Below are 21,007 nucleotides of genomic sequence, written 5' to 3'. Positions count from 1 at the left end.
CCATTGCTCCTTGTTCTACTACCAACTGCCACCACTGAGAACAGTCCAGCTCCATCCTCTTGGAACCCCCTTCAGGGAGCTGAAGGCTGCTATTAAATCCCCGTTCAGTCTTCTCTTCTCTAAACTAAATAAGCCCAGTTCCCTCAGCCTCTCCTTAGAAGCCACGTGCCCCCCTCACTATTTTTGTTGCTCTCTGCTGGACTCTCTCCAATTTGTCTACTTCCTCTCTGTAGTAGGGGCCCCAAAACTGGACACAGGACTCCAGATGTGGCCTCACCAATGCCAAATAGAGGGAAAGAATCACTTCCTTCAATCTGGTGGCAACGCTCCTACAAATGCAGCGTAGTATGCTGTTTGCCTTCTTGGCAACAAGGGCACACTGTTGGCTCATATTCAGTTTCTTGTCTACTGTAACCCCCAAGTCCTTTTCTGCAGAGCTGCTGCCCAGCCAGTCAGTCCCGAGCCTGTATCAGTGCATGGGATTTTTCCGTCCATAGTGCAGGACTTTGCACTTGTCCTTATTGAACCTCATGGGATTTCTTTTGGTCCAGTCCTCCAATTTGTCGAGGTCTCTCTTAATCCTAGCCCTACCCTCCAGTGTATCTACTACTCCCCGCAGCTTGGTGTCGTCTGTAAACTTGCTGAAGGTGCACTTCATCCCATCTTCCAGATCGTTGAAGATATTGAACAGGACAGGCCCCAGGACTGACCTCTGGGGCACTCCACTTGATACCAGCTGCCAACTACACCAAGTCATTGATTACTATCCTTTGAGCCTGACAATCCAGCTAGTTTTCTTACAGTCCATTCATGCAACCCATGCTTCCTTAGCTTGCTTGGGAGAATCTTGTGGGAGACCATATCAAAAGCCTTTGGTGAAGTCAAGGCATAACACATCCACTGTTCTCCCTGCATCCACAGAGCTAGTCACCTCATCATAGAAAGCAATCAGGTTGGTCAGGCATGACTTGCCCTTAGTGAATCCATGCTGACTGTTCCTAATCACCTTCTTCTCCTCCAAGGGTTTAGAAATGGATTCCTTGAGGATCTGCTCCCAATCACCACACATTTTCAAAGATAATGGCCAGCAGCTCTGCAATCACACTGGACAACTCCCTCAGCACCCTCAGGTCCATTACATCCAACTTTTCTAAATAGTCCCTAACCTGTTCTTTGACCGCGGTTGGTACTCACCTCCTCCTCAAACTGTGCTGCCCAGTGCAGTAGTCTGGGAGCTGATTGTGCCCGTGAAGACAGAGGTGAAAAAGGCATCAAGCAGTTCAACTTCTTCTGCATCCTTTGTCACAAGGTTGCCTCACCCATTCAGTAAGGGACCCGCACTTTCCATGGTCTTCCTCTTGTTACTGACATTCTTGTAGAAACCCTTCTTGTTGCCCTTCACATCCCTTGCTAGTTGCAACTCCAACTGCACTTTGGCCTTCCTGCTTTCATTCGTGCATGCCTGGGCAATACTCTACTCCTTCCTAGTTGTTTGTCCAAGTTTCTACTTCTTACAAGCTTCCTTTTTGTGATTTAATTTCCTGAAGAGTTCCCTGCTAAGCCAAGCTGGTCTCCTGCCATACTTGCTAGTCTTCCTGCACACTGGGATGGTTTGTTCCTGCACTCTCAGCAAGGCTTCTTTTAAAGAAGAGCCAGCTCTCCTGGACTCCTCTCCCCCTCAGACTGATTTCCCAGGGGATCCTGCCCATGAGTTCCCTGAGTGAGTTGAAGTCTGCTTTTCTGAAGTACAGGGTCCATACTCTGCTGCTCTCCATTCTTCTTCTCCTCAGGATCCTAAACTCAATCACCTTGTGGTCACTGCTTCCTAAGTTGCCATCTACTAGTATATTCCCCACCAGTTCTTCCATGTTTGTGAGCAGCAGATCAAGAAGAGCATGGCTTTTACTTGGCCTCTCCAAAACCTGTACCAGGAAGCAGTCCTCAACACTCTCCAAAATCTTTTTGGATTGCCTGTGCACTGCTGCACTGCCCTCCCAGCAGATATCAGGGTGACTGAAGTCTCCCATGAGAGCCAGGGCCCATGATCAGGAAACTCCTGCTATGTGTTTGAGGAAAGTCTCACCCACCTTATCCAGTGGTCTATAGCAGACCCCCACTATGACATCAACCTTGTTACTCTCTCCACTGACCCTAACCCAGAGACTTTCAACAGGCCTGTCTCCAGTTTCATATTGGAGCTCTGAGCAATATCTCTTGCTTTGGACTACAAGCTTTCAGCCTGAAATTACCAAGGTATTTGATATAGGGATGTAAATAATGTTTTATAAAGCGATTCATTTAACCTCCTCTAATTATATTTGTTAAACAGTTAACTGACAGCATATACCTGGTTTAGCAACCTTTGGGCAGAAATGACCTTGGGCTTGGCCCTGGCCCCTCCTATCTTCACCATGCTTCCCTTCACCTTGGGGCTGTGCTCACTGTGTGAAGGGCCCACAGCAACCCCTCAGACCTAGTGCCACCTGCTTCAGTTGCTCTGGCACCTTCTCGGGCCAAGCCACATGCTCAGCCCTGCCTCAAGACTGGGCCAGGCTCTGCATAACTCTGGCACCACAGGCAGGAGTGGGAAGGATGCAGCATGCCTGGCAGAGGCCGCCCTGTTGGGACCAGTCTCCCCCTTCCCCTGGGGTGAGCTGGGGACAAGTAAACTTCCAGGTTCGGGCGGTGACAGCACAAGCGTGGTACAAGGCGCAGGGAGCCCATTGCCCTGCCTAGGCCCCTCCATTGCGGTTCGGGGTGGGGCCAGACAGACCCACAGCAGAGCAGGGAGTCTCACTGTTGTTGCAGGAAGGCCCTGCCCAATCCCTTTGTGGGGGGCTCAGGATCCCCCTTTCTCCCCATGATGGTGGGATCCAGGCACAAGACAGCTCCACAGCACAGCTCTGCCCGCAGCTCCAGCCCTTACCTGTGGGGGTGAAGGGAAGCTATGGCGCCACAGCTAGACAGCACCTAGTTCTCAACACCCCTGTTCATGCAGCCTCCCACACAGTGCCAGGCCTGCCAGAGGTCATTAAGCAGTAAATGTAATTTAACTATTTACATCCCTGATTTGATACAGCTGATTTTACACAAGATGATCCTAGAAGATATTTCAATTGAAGCCCAGGCACATGGAGCCCACTGGGTGCAACTGGTGCCCCTCTGACCAACCTTTAGTTACTGGGAATTTGTGTCTCATAAAATTGAAAATTCCTGCATGTAACCTAATCGCAGACACCTGCTCCAGGTAGGTTCTTGTGCCACACCCACCCCTGCAGCATGCATCTCCAACAAGGCCGGACATGGGACTATTGGTGACAATCACCTACCATGACTGGTGGTCTTGGTGCAGACCAATTGCTTACTTCTCATTCCAAGAGACTACTCCCAATTCAGGATGTGGCAGCCCTACACCCCGCCCACACCCCCAATGGACCCTATACACACCCAGATACAGGCCAATCCCAGAAAATTGGGCTTGCCCTCAAAAGCCAATCAGGGCCCCTCATAGTTTGCAGGGTCAGAAGGGACCTGAACAGATCATCAAGTCCGACCCCCTGCCATGGCAGGAAAGAGTACTGGGGTCAAACGACCCCGGCCAGGTGATTATCAAGCCTCCTTTTGAAGACCCCCAGGGTAGGAGCAAGCACCACTTCCCTGGGAAGCTTCCCTCTTCCCACCACTTCCCTCTTAAGGAGCTAGAGGGAAATATGGCTCCATCTCTTTTGCCTTATGGATTTCTTGTCACAGGAACTTGAATGGGGGACTAGGACACATCTTATCACAGAGGAACAGTTAAAGGAAAATTGCACAGCATTTCCCTCTGTGCAGCACAATACCCTTGCCATCAAGTTTGTACACCGATGTAAATTATACTAGAATCAGAAACAGACAGAACAACAGGTATGCCACAGGTAGCAATTCATACAGTAGCTAGGTATTACTGCAATCTCATCACCAAGGATCCTGGTTTTCTCTGATTCTAAAAATTGGCAATTTTTTTTTTAATTAAAAAATTAACCCAAAATCTACATTTTTCCATGATTAAAATGAAATACCGCTAATATATACAGCTACATCTATATATTAGTGGTGTTTCATTTTAATTACAGAAAAAAATGTGGATTTTGGGTTACTTTTTTTAATTTAAAAAATTGGCATTTTTTTTTTAAATCAGAGAAAACCAGAATCCCTGCTGATCACTAGGTGGCAGAAAGCAGTTATAGCTTGCTTGCCTTTTGCAAATGGTTTCCATGGGTGAAAGTCAATAAAAGGCAGCTACACCAATATAACTTTTACTGGTGAAGTTCTATCCCCAATTCTTTCAGAGGTAAATCTTCACTGTGTTGGAATAAAGTTACCCCTGATTTATATCACTTATTTACTACTTTTTTTGCACCACGCTAAACATCTCATCTGTGCAGGCCCTTGGGGACTCATTTTCCCCTCCTGCTGTTATTATACACAAAAGAAACAGTTTTGCATATATACACGTAGCCCCTTGGGTTAGAAGGTGACCAAAAGCAACATCAATGCATGAAGAGCAAACAAATTTCCCACACCTTGTGTGGACAGCACATTAAAGGCAGGCCCAGATGGCAACTACCTCTCCCTTTTGTGGAGCTCAGGTGGCACAAACTAGAATTTGAGGTACTACTGCCTACAAATTGATTTCCATGGGATTTTTTTTTTTTTTAAATGGAACAGAAGGCAAACATCTGGCTTAGCCTTGCAAGTTCATAGGAAACTCTTTGGTGTTATTAAAAGGATGAGTTCAAAGACAAAAAAAACCTCCAGCTTCGTTAATTATAAAACTGCCAAGACTGAGCGATTATTCCAAGGGGATGTTCAAGATTGCGAAGGCAGAGATGAATGCATGGGAACCCTGCAGCCCCAGATAAAAGGGCCTCAGAAGTCTGTACTCACTGTGTCATCTCCCTCTAGGATAAACAACTCTCCTCCTCACAAAAAAAAAAAGCATACTTTACAGTGTTACAGCCCACATTATTGATAAGTCAATTCAAGAGATGTCCTCATAGTGTAATCTACAGGCCACTGACCCTCCATTTCAAACTGTCTATTATCTTCCAGTACAAACAGGCACTGGGCAGCTTTTGTAACTCTATGCCATACAGAGGAGTAATTACACTGAGCTAAGCTTCTAGACCGCCCGGTGTTATTTGCTAATGTCAAAGCTCTCCTCCTCTTTGATATCAGCAAATTATTCCGCACACATACAAGTGAAGATCTGTGGCAAATGTTCTCTTTGCCTCCATCTTCCTATTACTCTAGCTAACTGCTTCGATAACGGTCCAAACATAACACGGTGTTTTAGGTACATAGGAAGGGAGCAGAATAACTTTGTGCCACTTAAGGGGCACAAGAGTAGCACTGCTCCTTTGACTCTCCTAAATGAAGGAGAGTAACTAGCCATCATTCTCTTTTGTTTAGGGCAGTCGATTCGTTCCAAATCCCAGATACTGGTTGTACAGACCAGGCTCTCATGCAGCCACAAGGACTGCTCATTTCATGGTACACACTGCTCAACTCACTTTCCTCTCATCCAGTCATTTACATGTAGCCTCTAGGACCAGACATGTGAGAATCTTGTTTTGGTCACTGACAGCAGCACAAGGGAGCTGATATTCCTAATTGAGAGAGAATTTCTACCATGACTTATTATACCAGGATAATGGGTGAATTCAGCTGCATCTTCTTGAGGATTTTTCTGGTTTTACATCCAACTCAGTGGAACTCCTGCCATGGTTTCACCCATAATGTTTGTACTCTCCAGTTCATATAACAACACCTGAAATCCTCTGCTGTGGGGACCCCTTTAAGCCTGAATATTTGGGGCTCCACCACATTGTTTCAATAAGGAGGAGAAACAGATCATACAAATCACGTACATTTGTGGATGTACACCTCTTTCTGACACAGTACCCAAGTCCTGTTTTCCTGAACATGCTAGGAACAATCAACAGGTGGTTACCTGCAACTTCCAAGCCTGTTGCTTCAGCCAGGCCAGTGCCCCAAGGATCTTTCTCCCTTTGTTCCCTCACAGGACTATGCTCTTTACTGTTTCTCTGGCTTTCTCCCTCTTGCACCTCCCAAGCTTGCCAGACAATTCCTTAGCACTGTGGTTGCAACCTGCAAACCCATCAATCCAATCAGCTTAGCTTCTGGCCTTGCCATGTGTCTTGGTTCTCTTATGTAAAAGGAACTTATGGCAACTGCTGGCACACTCTTCAGCTTTAATTAGATCTGTGGTGGTGGGTCCCAAGTACGTCTCACTCACCCAAGCCCAAAGATATGCTTCAAACTCAGAAATACATCAGCAAGACTGCTCCAGATTTATCCCTCACTTCCCACTCTTGAGGCCTTGATCTCTGGCTGACCCAAGAGCAGCCACTGAGGGCAGACACTGAGAGCAGCCTCACCAAAGGACTGCAGACACAGGTAAGAGGAGCATACTCAAGCTGCTTAGTGCCATGATTGCCAGTGTATTGGAGACAAATCCTAACTGTCTATAGGTCAAAATCATGCTTGATAAGAAATGAAAAAAAAATTCAGCATAACGTTATCAGTTCCCAGTAAGTCTTCTCCCCTACTAGATATCACCCTTTCCTCAGGAGAACAGCTATGTGCATTCTGTCCCAGGAGACACAACAACACTTGGAAATTAAAAGGAGGAGAGTGTGAATTATTTTCCCTTGCTGCAATATTCTTATTCAAGGCCCTATAAAGAACTACAACTGAAGAGGCCTGAATTTGTAACCTTGAGTTCGGCTTTTGCCAAGTCTTAAAAGGAAATAACCCAAAAAAGAAAGGTGGGGGGGAGGGGGGGAGAGGAAAGGGGAGAACTCCTGTAGCCACTTATTTAAAAATTAATTCCAAATACACCATTTACAAAAGAAACTTTTCATGGAGCAGAATATCTTCACACAAATGTTTTTCCTTGTACTTTATAATGGAATAATGATATCATAAAATGACAAATGCTATCATAAAATGACAGAAATAGTGCACTTAAGAGAAGGAAAGATGTAGATGTAACAGCCAAGATTTGCCATTGGGACAAAGGGGTGAGGTGAATCAGTGAGTCCATGTTATAAATGTAACTGCAGATGGAATTCTCCAAACCTATTTGCTGAACAGAGCTGCCTATTGCATGTATTAGGAGCTAAAGACACAAAAAAGGTGATCTGCAAACCCAACCCCCTTCAAGTCACAACATGAAGGTTAAGTGCTGGATGCTCCCAAAAGAAGAGAAAGGATAAGTAAAACATTACTAACAGACCAAAGTGCCCTTTTCTACTCTTGGAAGCACTTAGCACATAACCTTAAGCACACACACTTATTTTAAATAACTGCAGATCTTTAAATACCCAAGGAAAATAGAAGAGGGTTGTAAAGAGTGTTCAATGTTATACAAAAAGAAGCTGGGGGGGGGGGGGGGGAGAAAAAAAAACACAACAAAAATGTGGAGTGCTGTCAGATGAGGGAGGTGATGAACTCACAGGACAAACTCCAGTGTTTTATGCACCCCTAGAAGAGAAGAGAAACAACTTAACTCACTTCATTTGCCTGCATTGCTTTTGTTCAGATAGCTGGTTGCCAACATATCACCCCAGAGATCTGGATGTGAAGAGTGAATATTTCAGAAGTGCTCACTGCTGGTTAAACTGTGTTACAGTGGAGGAAACGGCCAGCGCTGAGACAGACCATGACTGAATATTCTGGAAAATCCCAGCATCAGAGTGTAGGTTTTATGAGAGAAGCAGTATCCACGAGCAGGAACATGTCTACACTGCTCATTTACAATACCAGGTGGTACTGTTAGAACACTGTGGTGCTTCATACGTATCATGCCTTGCCCTGGAAGTAGCACACTTTCATACGCCCAGCACTGCACTCATGCTGCTTAATTCTGCCCCTCAATCAGCAATGCAGCTATGCTACTTCTGGTTTGGGACGTGACACCAGCAGAGCAGTAAACCAGGTTTCATTGCAGTGCCACCTCTTAAGTAAGGCAGCTGTAAGACTTGCCCACGTGTCATCATGTGACACCAGAATCCTGGATGACCCTAGAAATTTAATTCCCATTTGTCATGGAATCCAAGAGAAAAATCAAAAACAGAAGGATTTCTCAATGGAAGAGCCGAGAGGGAGTTGCAAGTCTCCCATGTTTTCAAACTCTTTATGTTATGAAGAGCTGCTCTCAACTTGCTCATATTTGTTGAGATGGGAGAGGATGAGGCAGCACCAGAAAATAAATGCATTTGTTTTGACAGGCATGACATACCATCTTTCACTGGACTGTCTGGATCAAACAAAGCTAGCTGCTGTTTTCTGGCACATCTTGAGCAAGAAGAAACACCACGTTCTTCACACTCCAAACAGATCAAGAGATCCAAGAGGACCCAGAGGCGGCGGCGACGAGTGCTCGTCATAGGAGACTCCATCCTGAGAGGTACGGAAGGACCCATCTGTCACCAGGACCCCTCGGCACGAGAGGTATGCTGCCTCCCTGGAGCAAAGATTCGGGATGTGACGGAGGTAATCCAGGCCAGGATCAAGCCCACCGATTATTACCCCATGGTCCTAGTCCATGTGGGTACTAATGATGCGGCCAGGAGAACCCCCGATCACCTGATGGCGGACTACTGTGCTCTGGGCGGCGTGCTGAAGGAGTTCGGTGCCCAGGTGGTTTTCTCTTCCATCCTACCAGTGACCGGACGAGGAAGACGGCTGGAGAACTGCATCAGAGACACCAACTGGCGGCTTCGGCAGTGGTGTCTCGAGGCAGGCTTCGGCTTCCTGGACAACGAACCGCACATCACGACGAGGGACATGCTCAGCTGGGATGGGCTTCACCTGTCCCCCAAAGGTAAGCGTGTGTTTTCTACTAGGTTGGCAGATCTCCTCCGGCGGGCTTTAAACTAGGCTCGTCAGGGGGAGGGGAGTACGAGGGCAGGGGAAGCTGTGGACCACCAAACCATGTGGCACCCACAAGGACAGCCCAGCCTGAAGAAGGAGAACATTGGGAACCTGAAAGCCAGGGGGAGACCAGCACTACGGCACAGGTAAGAAACAAGAAGGTAAGAAACAATGGGCCCCATGGGACTCGGAGCTGGGGGGCAGCAAAGGCACCAGTCGCAGGGCTCAAGTGCCTATATACTAATGCTAGGAGCATGGGGAACAAGCAGGATGAACTAGCGCTCCTGCTTGCACTAAACACCTATGACTTAGTGGGGCTAACAGAGACCTGGTGGGATTCATCCCATGACTGGGCGGTACATATTGAGGGCTATAGATTGTATAGAAAGGACAGGTCGGGGAAGAAGGGGGGGGGGGTTGCACTTTATGTCAGTGAGTAATATACATCAACCCTCATCAAGACAGAATCCAAGGTTGAGGAAGTAGAAGGATTGTGGGTTAGGCTACGTGGGGGGCAAGGAGAAAGGGATTTGGTGGTAGGGGTCTGCTACAGACCCCCACACCAAGGGGAAGAAATAGATGCGGGGCTCCTGAGGCAACTCTCGGAGACCATAAAAGCTGAAGAGGCGGTAGTCATGGGGGACCTAAACTACCCAGACATCTGCTGGGAGACGCAAACAGCAAGGTCCCATCGCTCACGCAGGTTTCTAACCTGTGTACAGGACCTCCACCTGACACAGGAGGTGCATGGTCCCACTAGGGGGAATGCCATACTGGATCTGGTATTGGCAACGGGGGATGACATGATAGGGGACCTCCAGATCGGTAGCCATTTGGGAGACAGTGATCACCTTATAATAGAATTCAACATAAGACGGCGAGTGGGTAAGGTAACTAGTAGGGTGAAAGTGTTAGACTTTAGGAAAGCTGATCTCTATGCACTCAGGCGATTAGTCAAGGAAGCACTGCAGAGTAGGAGTTTTGATGGGATGGGAGCCCAAGAAGGGTGGCTGTGCCTAAAGGAAACGATCCTTCAGGCACAAAGCAAGACGATCCCCGAGCGAGGCAAAAGAGGGAAAGGGGCCAGGAGGCTTCCATGGCTGACCAGAGAAATCCAGGGCAGCCTAAGGGCCAAAAGGGGAGCACATAAAAAGTGGAAACAGGGTGAGATCACTAAAGATGAATATACCTCCTCTGCTTGTGCTTGTAGGGAGGCAGTTAGACGGGCCAAAGCTACCATGGAGCTGAGGATGGCAACCCAAGTAAAGGACAACAAGAAATTGTTTTTTTAGATATATTGGGAGTAAAAGGAAGGCCCAGGGAGGAATAGGACCCCTGCTAAATGGGCAGAAGCAATTGGTGACAGATAGGGGGGACAAGGCTGAACTCCTCAACGAGTTCTTTGCCTCAGTGTTCCTAAGTGAGGGGCACGACAAGTCTCTCACTGGGGTTGTAGAGAGGCAGCAGCAAGGCGCCAGACTTCCATGCGTAGATCCTGAGGTGGTGCAGAGTCACTTGGAAGAACTGGATGCCTTTAAGTCGGCAGGCCCGGATGGGCTTCATCCGAGGGTGCTGAAGGCACTGGCCGACATCATTGCAGAGCCACTGGCGGGAATATTCGAACGCTCGTGGCGCATGGGCCAAGTCCCAGAAGACTGGAAAAGGGCTAACGTGGTCCCCATTTTCAAAAAGGGGAGGAAGGAGGACCCGGGCAACTATAGGCCAGTCAGTCTCACCTCCATCCTTGGTAAAGTCTTTGAAAAAATTATCAAGGCTCACATTTGTGAGAGCCCGGCAGGACAAATTATGCTGAGGGGAAACCAGCATGGGTTTGTGGCGGGCAGATCGTGCCTGACCAACCTAGTCTCTTTCTATGACCAGGTTATGAAACGCCTGGACACAGGAGGAGGGGTGGATGTCGTATACTTAGACTTCAGGAAGGCCTTCGATACGGTATCCCACCCCATACTGGTGAACAAGTTAAGAGGCTGTGATGTGGATGACTGCACAGTCCGGTGGGTGGCGAATTGGCTAGAGGATCGCACCCAAAGAGTCGTGGTAGATGGGTCGGTCTCAACCTGGAAGGGTGTGGGCAGTGGGGTCCCGCAGGGTTCGGTCCTTGGACCGATACTCTTTAATGTCTTCATCAGCGACTTGGACGAGGGAGTGAAATGTACTCTGTCCAAATTTGCAGATGACACAAAGCTATGGGGAGAAGTGGACATGCCGGAGGGCAGGGAACAGCTGCAGGCAGACCTGGATAGGTTGCACAAGTGGGCAGAAAACAACAGGATGCAGTTCAACAAGGAGAAATGCAAAGTGCTGCACCTAGGGAGGAAAAATGTCCAGCATACCTACAGCCTAGGGAATGACCTGCTGGGTGGCACGGAAGTGGAAAGGGATCTTGGAGTCCTAGTGGACTCCAAGATGAACATGAGCCGGCAGTGTGACGAAGCCATCAGAAAAGCCAATGGCACTTTATCGTGCATCAGGAGATGCATGACGAATAGGTCCAGGGAGGTGATACTTCCCCTCTATAGGGCGTTGGTCAGACCGCAGTTGGAGTACTGCGTGCAATTCTGGGCGCCACACTTCAAGAAGGATGCGGATAACCTGGAGAGGGTCCAGAGAAGGGCAACTCGTATGGTCAAGGGCCTGCAGACCAAGCCCTATGAGGAGAGACTAGAGAAACTGGACCTTTTCAGCCTCCGCAAGAGAAGGTTGAGAGGCGACCTTGTGGCTGCCTGTAAGTTCATCACGGGGGCACAGAAGGGAATTGGTGAGGATTTATTCACCAAGGCGCCCCCGGGGGTTACAAGAAACAATGGCCACAAGCTAGCAGAGAGCAGATTTAGACTGGACATTAGGAAGAACTTCTTCACAGTTCGAGTGGCCAAGGTCTGGAACGGGCTCCCAAGGGAGGTGGTGCTCTCCCCTACCCTGGGGGTCTTCAAGAGGAGGTTAGACGAGTATCTAGCTGGGCTCATCTAGACCCAGCACTCTTTCCTGCTTATGCAGGGGGTCGGACTGGATGATCTATTGAGGTCCCTTCCGACCCTAACATCTATGAATCTATGAATCTTCAGAATGTTTTTGATTTTGGGTTGTCTGTCCATATCAAGCTGCTCCAGGATGGGATGACACTGATGAAAAGTTGTGAGAAACTAATAATCAGATAGATATAGGGAGTCGCAAATTTAGGACTGGAGACAACAATCATAACATTTTAAAGAAACCAGGCAGCAATTCAGAGTCAAACCAAGGCAAGTGACAGTGCAGTAGTGTTGATCCATTACCCACAGATGTCATGTTTGTAAAAGAGATGTCCCAAGAAGGAAGCTCAACTATTCCACAGATGGAACATGAGGGTGGAGTATGAGGAGCAGGCAGAAGAGGCCTAAGAAAAAGGCAGCAGCTGAGATAATTAAATGGAGCTAGGTGTCAAACTCTCATCTACTTTTAGTGGGAGCCGAGTACATGACTTCCCCTGACATCTGTGAAAAACTCACCCAACATAGAAAATGTGATTCAATCCATGTTTCAGCTGACAGTATATCCCATTATCTTTGCCTGCTATGTTGTATTTGTATTGTGAGGAGAGTTCTCACCTGTGGGGCAACATTAGGGCTAACCCTAGTCATCTGAGTGACTTAGCCAATGCAGTCCATTTCACAAATCAGAATGGTAAAATGAAATAGCTGGCACGATTAAGAATCATTCATCATAAACAGAACAAAGATCGTAATTGGTCTCCGTTCTTTTCCCATAAGCGACAGAATGAACACGCAAGAAATATTCAGACAAGTGCCTCAGGATGTCCGTCTCTTCTTACAGCAAAACAAAACCAAACTCCTAAAATTAGTCCTTCAGCTTCTTAGGACTAATATGGCCATTGTACAAATGAAGAGAATCTGGTATATGCTCATTTATCCCTTACATTCAACAGCACCTTCTTTTTCAACTTCTCCCTTTCCAAATTGATGACCACCCCAGTGTGAATTCTGCCCTTTGCATGTTTTCTGAGTACTTTGGAGCAGAAGTACTCCACCTCCTGGCCCCATGGGCTGGATGAATGGCACGGGACCAGTGCACAGGTCAGATTCAGAATGGAGTCAGTCCGTGGCATCACTCCACAGGTGTAATCCAGTGAGCCAGCTTTGGTGCAACCCTGTGCATCAGATATGGCTACAAAGTGACTCTGCATGCCAGAATGGCCTCCACGCATCAGATCTGGCCACAGATAGACTCTTTCACGCATCGGATCCAACTGCAGAGCGATCCCAAGTGCTGGCACAATGTAGCACACAGGACTGTCATCCAGCCTGTGGGGTTCCTCATAGGTCCAGACTGCTCTCTGGATCTCACCCAGATGGTAAGATTAGCTCCTTGGAGATAACAGGATAGAGATGAATACTCACTGCCTGGATTAAACCTACTCTGTGCCCTTGAGGAAAAATAGGGGACAGAGTATTTCCCATATCACTTTATTTTATTCGAAGTTCTTTTTCCACATATAAAAATAATTTAAATTAGTTTACACAGTTTAGTCCTGTCAGCCATCAAAATCTCTATGACAGTGAATGTGGTCATGCACGCATGCGCACACATGCGTGCACACATGCACACAAACACAGTTATCTCTGCTGCAGAAGCCTACAGTCACTTAAGCCAAGGTCTACTGACACAGCTTTACAGACCAAAGATGTAGTTTCAATAGCAATCTCTCTCACCAGGAAAATATTTGCTCCACAGAGAAATATAATTTCCTTAGCTTCCACAACTTGTGATTCAGCCTGGAGAAGGAGGGATGTCCGTCCATCCAGCTCCAAGGTCCAGTAGTTTCATAGGTACCTTCTCTTTCACAGACTGATGTCATTTAATTAAACCAGTGTTCAAGTCCACAGACCTTGAAGAAATGTTATTCCTGGCGTGCAAACTGTTTCACTGTCCTTTCACTCTCTTTTTTCAGTTCCTCAATGTGAGCATCTAAGCGATCCAAGATATGTTGAGATCTCAGTTCTTCCTCTTCCAAAAATCTTGCAGCTATTGAGCCAATAGGAGATGTAGGCAGCGGGCACTAAAAAAAGAAATATTAATAAAACTGATGAACAGAAAAATGGAACTCCAGCAAGAGGCTTCTACATGTACAATGTTCTGCCTTAAGACTGTGAGGGGAAAAAGCAGTCTAGTTAATTAATGTTAATAATGTAACCAAATTTTTCAGCTCACCATGTTTAGGGGGCCCAGAAAACAAGGGCAGGATCATGAAGGTATTGCATAGCTGTAGTAGATTATGAATTTTAGAATGTCCAAGTAGTAGACTATGAATTTTAGAAGCTAAACTGGAACATAAATGCAAGAATAGTTACATGACTCTTCAAAGTAGTGTTAATTTTAATGTTAGATTTTTTAATTGGCTGACACAGTGGCTCAAAAGGACCTAAGTAACTTAGGAGCATTAGTCCCACTGAGAAAGTTAAGGCTTGTTCTTTATGCACTTTTGAAAATCCCGTCCCATGCCATGTCCCCCACTGATGAACGCCATACACCAAGGAACCAGGCTGACAAAAACAGAGTAAAGGTCTTCTCAAAATGTCAAAAATGATAAAGTAGAAGCTAGGCATCCTTTCAAACTGACCTCTGCATTAAAGCCCAATCAGAAGATTAGCAAAAAACAGGATTCCAGCGATGGTTTTCATGTTCATACCAGACATTAACAACAGCATGAAGTACTAGTTATGGAGATAAGCAGCTAAAGGTCCTGACTTTCCAGGTATTTTTATAGCCAATTTCCAACAAAAGTGACAAATCCTTTAACATTTACCAAAAATGAGTAAGGGATCAATTCAGAGCTTTGACACATGTAAACATTTTTCATAAAAGTTCATGTCAGGGGAGATGTGAGTTACAGTTGAGTGGGAAATGACTTTCACATTTCCCTGCTCCATCATTGTACTTTGAGAGTGGGATCCTGACCCTAGCAAAGTCTACCAGAATTTTACTACTGACTTCAGAGAAGCCAGGATTTCACCCCTTGTATCAAATTTCACACTTTCTAGGGAGTACAATAAGTGTTGTATACAACCACAATCTAGTGCTAGTACAGTGCTTTTTTTTCCCCCCCAATGTCTGGCCAGATTCTCCTGTGCATGTTTCAGCATCACAGGTGTTACCTGTTCCTCCCTGCTGTAGTACAGCTTTCTGAAACTGGAAGCAACAACTTATATATTCCAAGACTAGCAGAAGGGAAGGTATTCCTGAGTTGAAACAGCACTTCTAGGATGTCTCTACCTTCTTTTATGTACCATCGTCTCAAAACATAAAAGGAGTCATGTTCTTAAATTCCCTTCAGCTGGGGTTAATGCTACTTTTATTCATCAGCACTTGCTGATAAACTACCACTTATTCTTTCATGTATAAAAAGGAAGCTAGTTCCACCATGCCCTTTGTTTTACAAGATTGCATGCTGCAGAAAATGGGGACACTTGGAAGCTACATTTTAAGGTAAGGACAGGAGAGGACTTTCAGAGAAGAAACTGGAAGGTGAAAACATGAAATTGCTGAGGAGCCGCTGTCCTTTAGGGAAAAAAAAACCTGGCTTGAAATTCTTGGCTAGAGTAGACAACTGGTTGTTTCCAAATCCAAAGAGTCTCTTGCACTGCAGCAGTAAGATGGAAAATCCTGGGCTTTCACCAAAATGCAGGGCCCAGTCATCTATTCTACTTCTAAAAATCAGCCAAAGTTCTCCCCCCAGCCCTCCCATTTCTGTTCTGCTAGCCATTGATCTCTGAGGAAGTCCCCTTCCCTACTAGTGCTGACAGGGAGAGATTTAGCAGAACTAGTCCTTTAAGAGCTGTTAAAATAGTGACTAAACGTAAGGGATGAATACCATCTGTCCCAGTCAGTACATGGAAAAAATTCAATCCGATTTCCTTTCAGAAACCCTGTTTCTTTTCTCTATTCCATACTTTCATCGTAGAAAAAAAAAAAAAAAGCTTTCCTTATCTACTAAACATTAAGTCCCAGATCTGAAAAGAGATTTAGGTGGAATTTAGGATTGAAGGCTCAAACTGCAATCCTAAACCACGCCCCACAGTGAACTACTACCTAGCCCTGAATGAACATAAACTCTCTAAATGCCTCAGTTTTATGACATTAAAGATCCCAAGTGCCTAAAGTCCTGTGTGTTCCCAGAAACAGAAGTGCCTCAGCCATGACAGAGCTGAACAGCTCTGCTCCCATTTGATGCCTAAGTCTCATCAAAATCCCAAACTAGACAGTCTTCTGCCTTTCTCCCCTGAGGGACTCAATCTGGCAGATGCTCTCAGACTATCTCTAACTATTGGGCTTTGCACAAAATCCCACATTCTTTCACAATGTGAATAGAGGAGGACAACTCCTCTGATATATTTTGTATTTTACAGCGTTATTAGATACAATGTGCAAACAACCCTTGATCAGAGACTTTAACCCCTGACTCTCTCCTTCCTAACCACTAGCCTAGAAGGGATTGCTCCCTCTGGCTCAAAAATTCAATGTAGTTTGGCAGTTAGGGCAGTCTCCTAGGGCAGTGGGAGATGATCCAGGGTAGCTCTGCCTGCAAAGTTTCAGTCCCCTGCAGGCAGAGAAAGGAAATTAACATAACACTCTTGGATGAGTGCTCTAACCACAGAACGGTTGGGTAAAAGGACACTGACAGCACCAGCAACCCTCTTCAAAAGGAAAGGATGACCTCTGCTCACTTTCTAGGAGACAGAGATTAGGTACGGAGAAGTTTCTGAGCTGTGAATCGTAAGTGGAGGGCAGCACTTCCTGGTAGTGCTGCCTAAGGTAACCAGTTCTCAGACAGGAGCAGGATTTCAGACAGACTCCATCCTCAGCTAGCGTAGACAACCCCTCTCAGTATGCTAGCTTTTACAGAGCCCATTCCAAGCGCCTCATACACCAAAGACAAAAACCAGGCACCTCCAGATCCCACTACAAGGGCCAGGCACCTAAAAGTTGTGTGTGGCAACCCTTGGCAGTGCAATGCCAAAATCCCTTTTTTCTGGGTGTAAATATCTGATCCAAGTTACACAAAAGTGACACTGAATATTAAAGTGACGAAAGCAGGCTGCAATACAGCTAGAGCGTCATTGTAGCCAGGATAGCCCAAGAAATGCTGGGGAGGCACGGATTTTGTGTGACATCTTTTATTGGATCAACTGTAGAGTTAGGAGAGCTACTGGACAAGTTTTGGATATTAAGTGCCCATCCTCAGGTCTAAGCCGAGGCACTTGTTGGTCAATTTTGAGAAGGGTACCTGATGCCTAAGAGCTTGGGCAACAGCTCTCCCAACTATGCAGTTGGTCCAGTAGAGATAATAAATCCTTACCTCCAAAGCAGCTTGCTCATGTACATTAAAGCACAACTCCAATACAAAAGAACAACTGACTGCAGACAGAACCAGCTCATAATAACCTTCTGCGAGAAGCTTTCAATTTTAGAGCTGCGAAGAAAGTCTTGTTGCAGAAAGCTGGGGAAAATAATTTTATTCCATACCATAGTTCTTGTTAGAATTTTCACTGTACCAGTACTGATCACTTTCTCTGCCCAGGGTATGATTTGCAACTACTACCCTATACAGTATAGCTAGTCCTGGGTATGACCATAAACTACATTCAACTGGAGGGTCTGGTGGCAATGTGGTAGGGCTACTTGTGGCAGGGTAGCTCCTATAAAGTACCACAATGTTGCAACCTCCAGAATAAGGAGAGTATAGGGCGCCTCAAAACCTTAGCCCCCACTGCCTTGTGGGTAACTCCTCAGTTGGAAAAAAGCTAAGCCTGTCACCCTGACAGAAACACGCTCTTGATGAGATGTTGGGCAAGTTAGCAGCAGTTCTTATCTGTTGCTCTCTGACAGAAGCTACAACTATCGAGGCACTGAGGACTCGGTCTGGCCTTTGAATTCTGTTTCAATGGTCTAAAGGGGGATGATAGGTCTAAGGCAGCCTCCACTCCTCAATATGCTTGCCTAGGCATACTCAAAAGGTCTTGGTGTGATGGTCACATGCTGTAAGAGCAGATTCATTAGGCACCTGACTAGACCTTTTATGTGTACACCATGATCCAGAGGATTGATGGTTGCTTACACATACAGTATAGTGGTGCTTAGGAGATAGTCTCTGAAAGCTGGTTACATTTGCCCTGTAGAAAAATAGAGAATCCCATCACTGTCATACAGTTACCAACAGTATAGTCACTTACCAAAAGCACAGATTCTCTCTGTCGACTTGAGACGGATTCTCTGGATGCTTCGTCAGTAAAATCTTTGTTTACATCTGGCAAAGAATCAGAAGACAGAGATTCCAGGGAGCTCTTCCTGCTGATCTGGGGGGATTGTTCACCTGCTGAAGCAGAAGCAGTCCCAGTTTCAGCTGACAAGTGCTGGGCTTTCAGACCCTGTAGCTCCTCTTTGTGGTGCTGAGAACTCTTGTCAAAGTTGGCCTGCAATTTCCTTGTTTCTTCCTTGTGTTTATGCTGCGGCTCCTGAGGTCCCCTGGAGAGCAGGTTAGAAACCACAACTGTTTGACAGTTTGGCTCTGTTTTAGCAGCAGAACTTATGCAGGAATTTATGCAGAGGCAACCAATTAATCTCTGGGTTTACTGATAGGCTTGGCAGTTCAAACTGGCTGCTATCACTTGTTTTCACAAGACCTCTAGACACACATCCAGTCTCCAGGGAATTCACATTCATTTTATTATTATTTGAGACATTTAAATATTACAGTTCATTGCACAGCCTATTACCAGCAAAGGATGGGTCACAGCTCCTTGGACCATAGCTAATTTCTGCACAAAACTAGTACAAATAAATCGAGGAGAATGCGTGTTGGCCCTGAAGGGTGCTAACTTTTGCCAGGAACTATATAAAAGCAGCTAAGATCTATGAACTGTTCTAGCCACAGAAGCAAAAAAGGAAGGGCATAAGTCAGAGGCTGTCTAGCTCTACAGAATAGCAGAGAATAAAATTATTGTCCCACTTAAGGTACAAGGGCAAATATCAGAATAGTCCTTAAACTCACCAACATGTACTGTGTATTAGGGGTAGAAGTTCTGTAAAAAAATGTGGCACCATTAACTCACCAACTTGTCTTCTACTTTCCTTTCTGATGAGAATGTTCTGTTATGGCCAAAAAGTGCACTCACCTGCACTCCACATTCTTGATCTCAATCTTTTTATTTGACATCTGCTGTACAATGTTCTTATCCTTGTCCTCAGAGTCCTGAGCGGAGAGCTCCAGCTTAGCTCTAGCTTCTGCAAGGTCTCTCTGCAGTTGCTGGTTCTCAGACTCTAATGTATTCAGTGCTTTGGCATAGCTTTCTTGGAGGTGTCTTAAGGAGATATCTTTTGCCTAACATAGGGAGAGATACTGAAATCAGTTGAAGCTGTATTTTGCAGAATTTTGACACAACAATCCATATCTAGAGCATAGATAAGCCAGGGACTTCCTAGAATGCCTGCTAGGATCTGTTTTAAAGAGTACAATGTTCAGTGCAATAAAGATGCCACCTCACAGCAAATGAATCCCAAGTATCTTAAGAAACCTGCGTCCAGACAAACTAAACTAAACAGAGATGTGAAATTGTTCATTTGTCTGATATGGATGGAAAAGACCCTGGCATCACTTAATGTTGCCTGTTTTTACTACTTACCCTAATGCCTCCCCAGCTACACAAACCAGTGTGATTGCACTGGTAGGGCTGGATCTACCAGGCACCTTCTAACAGCCCGATAATTTTAACAGGCTTCTCAGAGGGTACTACTACTATCCAAGCAAGTTGATTACCTTCTGCAGCAACGTGGTTAAATACCAAGTCAGAAATGACCGCTCTGAAGTTCTAGAGCTGAGAACCCAGAGAAGAGACTCTACTCCATCCTACAACAACCATCCAACCCACACAAACGCACCCACCCATGCACGCACAAGCTGATGCTTGGTCAGAAAAAAATATCTAGTTTTGAAATTCCACTTCCAATCTTTTCTCTAAGTTTTTCAAGTAAATTAGATACAATCTCTTGCAGCTTAGTAAGTCTGGCTCAAATAAATAACTTCCAAAGGCAAAAAGAGGGGATGTGCACACAGCTCTAAATAATCCACTTTTTATAGCTGATTCTCTTTCCCATTTTTTCCTGATTGGGGTAGGAAATTCCCATTTCTAAACATTTTTTTTCCCCTGTATGCCTTTTCTTCTCTTTTTCCTCCCTTCCCAAATCTTTCCAAGGCTATGCCAGAACGGCCTGTTCTATTCAGGTTCCTATATTATAATCATCATGTAAGTATCTGAGATCCTTCCACACCCCCATTAAGTGACTTTGGGTTTGCTTTCTTTTCTCATGCTCTATTTAGAAGCAGGAATTGTGCATGCAGCGCAAAGTTTGTTTTGGTAGGGCTTTTGTGGGGAAAAGTGTGTGTGGGGGGGGGGAAGGGTGTTGGATGCTCACACTGTTTTGTATTTATGCTAGGAGAAATGGGGTGAGATCAGTCCTGGGGGAGCTCATTCTATAGTTGTAAATCTTGCAGTTCAGAATACAAGAAAGGTGTTTCTGACATAGCAGGATTCTTTACAATCGTGTCCCTGCAACTTCGTGCGTTTGAAACACTCCAGAAAAAACATTAAAAAACAAAAAACCCCAAAAAACAAAACAAACAAACAAACAACCCCACACCTTTTTACTTCCCACAGTTCTCAGTTAAATATTTTCTTAAAAACTTTCAATATCTCTGTTAAGTTTTCAGCTGCATGCATCCAGCCTCCTCTCTCCCTCTATGATATTATCATTCATATTTTATGCAAGAACAGCCACAAAAAATAAATGTCATTTCTTTCTTCTTACAGGCACTAAAATACTCCCCCCTTTCAAAGCATCTTCCTTCAAAATGCTGCAGCTATTTCATTTTAGTTTTACTGCTTTTGTTTCCCTGTTCCTTGTACAAGTGATGTCTAAGCCAGGCTAAAGGGACATTTTGTTTTAATAAGTCCCTGCCTTAGTGACTGGCATATTCCACCGTTTATGCTAAACC

General features: G+C 45.6%; 1 protein-coding gene across 21 annotated transcripts in view; it reads right to left on the bottom strand.

The window, feature by feature from the left end:
* Positions 1 to 13,410: 13,410 nt before the first annotated feature.
* The window catches only part of CEP63 (centrosomal protein 63), a 31,480-nt gene continuing 23,883 nt past the window's right edge, over positions 13,411 to 21,007 (bottom strand). For all 21 annotated transcript variants that reach the window (XM_014604578.2, XM_019489850.1, XM_019489843.2 and 18 more), the window contains 3 exons: positions 19,131 to 19,336; positions 18,189 to 18,480; positions 13,411 to 14,017 (listed from right to left, as the gene is read on the bottom strand). In XM_014604578.2, coding sequence (XP_014460064.1) covers positions 13,859 to 14,017; positions 18,189 to 18,480; positions 19,131 to 19,336 — 657 coding nt within the window. In that variant the 3' untranslated portion in view covers positions 13,411 to 13,858. The remainder of the gene's footprint in view (positions 14,018 to 18,188; positions 18,481 to 19,130; positions 19,337 to 21,007) is intronic.

This window comes from Alligator mississippiensis, chromosome 7, assembly GCF_030867095.1.
Source record: "Alligator mississippiensis isolate rAllMis1 chromosome 7, rAllMis1, whole genome shotgun sequence".
NCBI classification, from domain to species: Eukaryota; Metazoa; Chordata; order Crocodylia; family Alligatoridae; genus Alligator; species Alligator mississippiensis.
This window is presented reverse-complemented; position numbering and strand designations above follow the sequence as displayed.